Below are 5851 nucleotides of genomic sequence, written 5' to 3' on the forward strand. Positions count from 1 at the left end.
GTGTAAGACATGATTCGAAATTGATATTCTTTTTAAGATGCTCGATATTCATCCAATACAATATGTTGCATATTTTATGGACAGGGCAATAGTTTTGGTCTGTGAGATTTATTTTCGTAAGATAGGAAACAAAACTGAAAACTCTTCAACTACAAGAACAAGCAAAAAGGCAGAGTACTTGCACTTTACCCACTCCCCAACCCCACCAAAACACCTGCTGGGGTAAAGACAAGTCAAGAATATAATTCATCATGATGCTGCAAACTGTGCCAAGTTAGCCTCATGTTGTTGACAATGATTACTTAGTCTAAATTACGTATAGATCCTCTGTAACTTTTAAGTGTACTTGAAGGCTCTTGGCATACTCCATGAATTGCTTAGTATGGAATTATTTTCACCACTTTTAAAGTCCAGTTAAATTCATTTTGTAGACTCTGGGTTATTGGCCTATCATATAATTATTAATGAGGCTGCATAAATACCAATTCGTTGAAATTACATTGTAAAATAGTTATCTATATATCATGGATCTTTGCTCTGTCTTTCAGGTTACATCATTCAATAGGCGACTGTGTCATCTTCATAGGCCCTTCTTTATACATGTTCACTCTCATCAAGTTTCAGCAACTTCTTCAGTAAAACAGCTCCCTAGGATGCAACAGTTTCATGTGCCTCCTAAGTATAAAATGTACTTTACTTGTACCAAGGACAAATTATTGGGGTTCATTCCTGATTCGTTTAAACAGTTCCCTTGGAAGGAAGCCAAGGGTGTTGCACAGCAGGAATTACTGGTTTGGGGGAAAGAGGCACTGAAATGGTCACTTACTGCAATCTTAATTTTCAGTTTTGCATCTGATATTATATATTCTATTTCCAGAAACAAAGAATTGCTAATTCCTTTTGGTCTATTTGTTGGATGCTTGATGACCAACTACCTTAACGAGGTATCTCAAGAATTATCACATAATGATAAGGTATACAAAGAAGTTTCTCCTTTTTATGTAATTATATCCATATTTTGATATATTTCTGAATAATTTGATGTTCTCTTTTACAGGAGAGAGGAATGACTTGGCAACTTTTGGGCATATATTGCTTCTTTATTTTAGTTAATGTTATGTCCGTATATTTTCCAGTAGGAGGAAAGGTTTTTCTGTTGCATGTTGCAAATGGTGGTTTGATGCAGGTTCTTTGGCTTTGGAGACATTTGTTGGAACAGGATAAAGATGAAAGAGAAATATATGGATGAAGTGTCTCAACCCCCAGGTTCACAAATGATTCTAGGCACATTTTGGGTTTGTTTCTACGATTGTTCATCTCTCTCAGTCAGTGTGCTAGAATCATATGCTATTCGATGAACATATGAGAATTTTGGATCTTGTTATAGAGATTTATGCATAAATGAGTGATAGTACTGTTGCAACGTGCCAAGAGGGGGAAAGAGAAAATGTTGGGATTTTTATGTGTAATTGGAAAGATATTTTAGCTTGTACATTAATTTGTTTCAAACTAATTCTCAACATTGTGTTACCGTATGCTTCGATAATAGTTCAGAACCTGCAGTTTATTGAATAGAACTTGACTAACCGAGTCACAAGGCTGCTTAACTGTCTGAATTTATATGATCAGTAGTTTGCTGGTTGATTCCATCATAACTTAGGACCTATCTGAGCATATACTTGGCTTTGAACATCTAACAATAACATATTAGGCCTTACTATTAAAAATGTAAACAATGCATGCCATTCCACTAGTGTGGCAATCCAAAGTGGCATCCATTTAATAAGCCAAAGATCTATCAGGCCTTACTATTAAATAATCAATATGGAATCTCATGACATGTGAGATGACAGTCGATAAAAAGATAAAAACTATGTATAGATTTCCCATGTGAGAGCAGGTATTTTTTAGACACTGATTTACAAATATTGCATAGATTGTCTTTCCTGCTTATTCAGTAAAAACTTAGAAATTATAAGAATGAAAAGACTGAATAGGTTTTACAAATTATTTGTCAGGGATCAGGTCATCATAGAAATTATAAACTTCGCAAGAAATGGCCAAGAGAATTAATCGAAGTAAATGTGTGCTGGCTTCTCGGGGCATGGGATTTTAGAATAAAGTCTTATAGTTCTATTTTTCGAAGAAATATGATGATATAAGGTTGTATTATATGTGTACATAATTTTTTAAAGCATGCCACGTTTTTAACCTAGTAAGTGTAGTTTTGAATATTAAAATCAGAGACTGCTTTAGATATTCGATCCTTATATTAGATATGAAGTTTTTCTATAGAATTTGAGATGTGATTTTGTTTTGTATGTTTGAATTCAGTTTGGACGTTTTGAATCGATAGATTCATGAGCATGTTGGGCATCTGAAGTAATAAGTGAACTTCACGAGTGGCTTTGGATATAAGATCCAAACCAATCGACTTCTTAAGTTACTTCAGACGTGCTTTAGGTGTTTGAATTAATGACGTTGACCTTTACGAGTGGCTTTGGATATAAGAGTCAACAACACCTATTAATTTGTAAAGTTATTTCATACGTCTAAAGCTTCTTCTTTTTTCATGTAGTCTCTTTCTCTTCTATGGACACTTGACAATTCATGTTTTTGATTTATATGGGCACCAGGAATATTTATTGAGTTTTAGAATCTGTATGTGAGTTGTTGCTTTGTACTTTCATTATGACTTTGCACAATAGGTATTATCTAGACGTCCCAATTCAATTCTTAATGTCTGTTTGGATCTACTTCTTTTCCTTGAATTTCTTTCTCTCTTAAACTCTAAGAATACCTCATCACTGGACCTATACTGGCTCTGTTGGGGTGTTTGATCAACATATACGGATGCTGGAGGGCCCGTTTGGCATGAGATCCAAAAGCAACTTTTGGACCTATTTGACTAATTTTATGAAATTCTTATTTTAGTTAGAAGAGCTTTTAGAGAAAGTTGGTTTGGTCTAATAAATGACTTTCTCTAAAAGTATTTCTAGAATAGAAAAATTAGTTTCCGAACAAAACTAAGGTAGCTTTATGCCAAAAGCTCTTATACAGGAAGTAAAACCAAAAGTAAAAGTCATGCTAAACGGTCCGAAGCAATTAGGAAAACGTATGGGGCTATGGACATCTCTAGTGATATTTTCATCGTTTGGAAAGCCCCGAGCATATACCTTAGATGTCTCAAGTCATGTTAGTGACATTCAAGATTGTCTCAACAAAACATCCTACTTGGTCTTAGTTTGAGCATAAAAGTCTACAGCTTACTCTCTGTTTTAGTCGTGTCTCTGTCAGCATTTTTCCATTCGTGTCTTGTATGTATAGTTCCTCGAATCTCTCGTACTGTTGTTGTTTGTATAAGGTTAACTTCCCTGGCCGTGTCCAGGAAATGCATTAGCGGACCGTTCATGGTGTTTCTTGTATAGATTAAATTCCCTTGGCTGTACCCTGAATGCTTGATCCTAGAGCTAATTAAGAATATTTCAAAACAATAATATGTATTATATAGTGTCCAAAATCTATATTGCCGGCCATGAAATCTCATGACTCCCTTCGGTCCAGGTAAAGACATTGGTTGAGTTGTTTGACGATGGTTCAAGTACATGTTATACAATTTTGACTCATTTTGCCGACTAAGAAGCTCAATCAGATTTTGACATTTAACAGATACAATATTGTTTGCTACGATGAGATGTGGAAACTCTCGATCCCATTCCGACCTTGTTCGGGAGACATGGTCCAAGCCCATGAAGAACATCAAAGAATTTCAAATAGCATAGGAACATGAGGGGTGGATTAAAATGAAAAAGAACATTCTATCAACTCAATTGTTCAAATATGATGACGCTTTTCGTATGTCGCTCCGCAAACAGAGCAAATGAATGTATATCAGTTTGACGTTTTGTTTCAAGTGTGTAGTCAAACACGTTTTAACCCATAATATATAATGTTCGCAATGCGTATTTAAAATATATTTTCGTAAGCTATATTTTATATACAATATTAAGTATATATGTACTTAATAGTACAACCGTCCACATGCTACTACGGACAGATACGACACCCCAGGGAGAAGGCGGAGAGGTTATGCTTATAATGTCCTCGTTTGGCCCCCATTTTCGGAAAATGAAAATAAGTGAAATAATATTTTTTTTTTGAAAAATGAGTGGTTGAAAAATAGTGAAAAGTTTTCGATTTACGTGTAATATTATCTTATGAAAGATTGTGTGGTTAAAAATAAGAGAGAAAAAAAATGTAACGTAATGTAATGAAATTTAATGAGAGCCAAACGAAGGTAATATACATTATGTTCATTTTATTAGATCCAAGGAAGCCTTAAAAAATTGTTTTGTTCGTTAAAGTAATCGAATCCAACTAGAAATCCTAGCGGCAGTTTTCAGCATCTGTGTAGATTCGAGGTGCCTTTTCTTTCAAAAATCACGAGGTGGCAATGGGCTCGGTCGTCTGCTGACTGGTGGGACAACTCGATGGGCAGAGAAAGACGGAAATTTTTATTTATTTATTATTATTATTTTTAACGAGGTTTCCCAGCTTGCGTCAGACTATATCCTCGTCCCTGAACCTCCGACCCCTCAGCAGCTCAGGGAGGTAAATTTGAGCTGATACTTTGAAAAAAATATTCATTAAAAAAAGAATTTCCTTTAATTTTTAATTTTTTACTTATTTTTTTTAATTTTACACATCTAAGCCATGTTTGACCCATATTATTTAAAAAAAAAATACATTCTTAAATAGTGATTTGACATCATTTTAACCGCACATTCTTCAATAAAATAATCTTACATGTAAATCCAAAACTTTTCTTCCTTTTTTAACCACATATTTCTTATTAATACACTATTCAAAAATACATTTTTATAAAAATAATGTGATTCAAACAAGAGCCTAATTGGGCTTGGGCAACCCCGAGCTTCCTCCTTGAGTGTCTGGATTCATCCACCAAGAGCCCAAAGGCCAAGCCCAAAATTCAGATGGGATCAATACAAAAATTCTAGTTCTAAAGATTACGTTTCATAAATAACAAAATCACTAAAATATTTCCAAAATTAGGTGGTAAAGAAATTTATTAAATATTAAATTATAATATAATATACATAAATTATTTTCACCTAATGCCACTTTACGCAACTACACCACATTTCCTCCACCTTTCCAACCAAAGATGGCTATCGACTTTGGCGACCGCTCTGACAAATGCTCCGATGATCCCTCCAACAACTACTCTAACTCTAGTGACAAAAAAATCTCCAAAAATTGAAAAAAAAAATCCCTCTTTATACTCCATTGTAGAAAAATCTCCAAAAATTTATCTGTGACAAGATTTATTATTCATGACTATGCTTGTATTTTATGTGATCAAACTTGTTTTCACTGTGACTATACGTGATCGTCTAATTTGTAACTCTATGTAACCAATTCACTGACATATGTTATTTGTGATTAAGTGTGACCAAATTTGTCTTTGATGTGAATAATAGTGACCAGATTTGTATGCAGTATGACTGTTTATGACCAAATCAATCTTAATCATGACCAAGTCACAACCGATCACAATCAACAAAAAATTGGTCACAAATAGTCACAACAAACACATATTTGGTTATTTGTGTTTAACACAGAACTCTAGCTAAACAACAGAACTGATAAAAGAACTATCTGCCCTTCATCGTTGCAGCCAGGTCAAAAAATTCGCTTGGTTCATCCTAAAAAGTTCAAATCCATCTTTCCTTCACCCTTTAGCACAACAAAATGCCAAGATACACAACAATCTTCTTAACCTACCATTCATCATTGTAGCAAGTGCACTCAACCCAAAATCTGACACCGT

General features: G+C 34.3%; 1 protein-coding gene across 1 annotated transcript; it reads left to right on the forward strand.

Annotated features, from left to right (window-relative positions):
* Positions 1-509: 509 nt before the first annotated feature.
* LOC111401373 lies at positions 510-1553 on the forward strand. Its single transcript, XM_023029076.1, has 2 exons — positions 510-974; positions 1058-1553. The coding sequence occupies exons 1-2, from the start codon at positions 525-527 to the stop codon at positions 1247-1249; spliced, it is 642 nt and encodes a 213-aa protein (XP_022884844.1). The 5' UTR covers positions 510-524; the 3' UTR covers positions 1250-1553.
* The last annotated feature ends 4298 nt before the right edge of the window (positions 1554-5851 follow it).

The sequence above is a fragment of the Olea europaea genome, chromosome 10, assembly GCF_002742605.1.
Source record: "Olea europaea var. sylvestris chromosome 10, O_europaea_v1, whole genome shotgun sequence".
In the NCBI taxonomy this organism is placed as follows: domain Eukaryota; kingdom Viridiplantae; phylum Streptophyta; class Magnoliopsida; order Lamiales; family Oleaceae; genus Olea; species Olea europaea.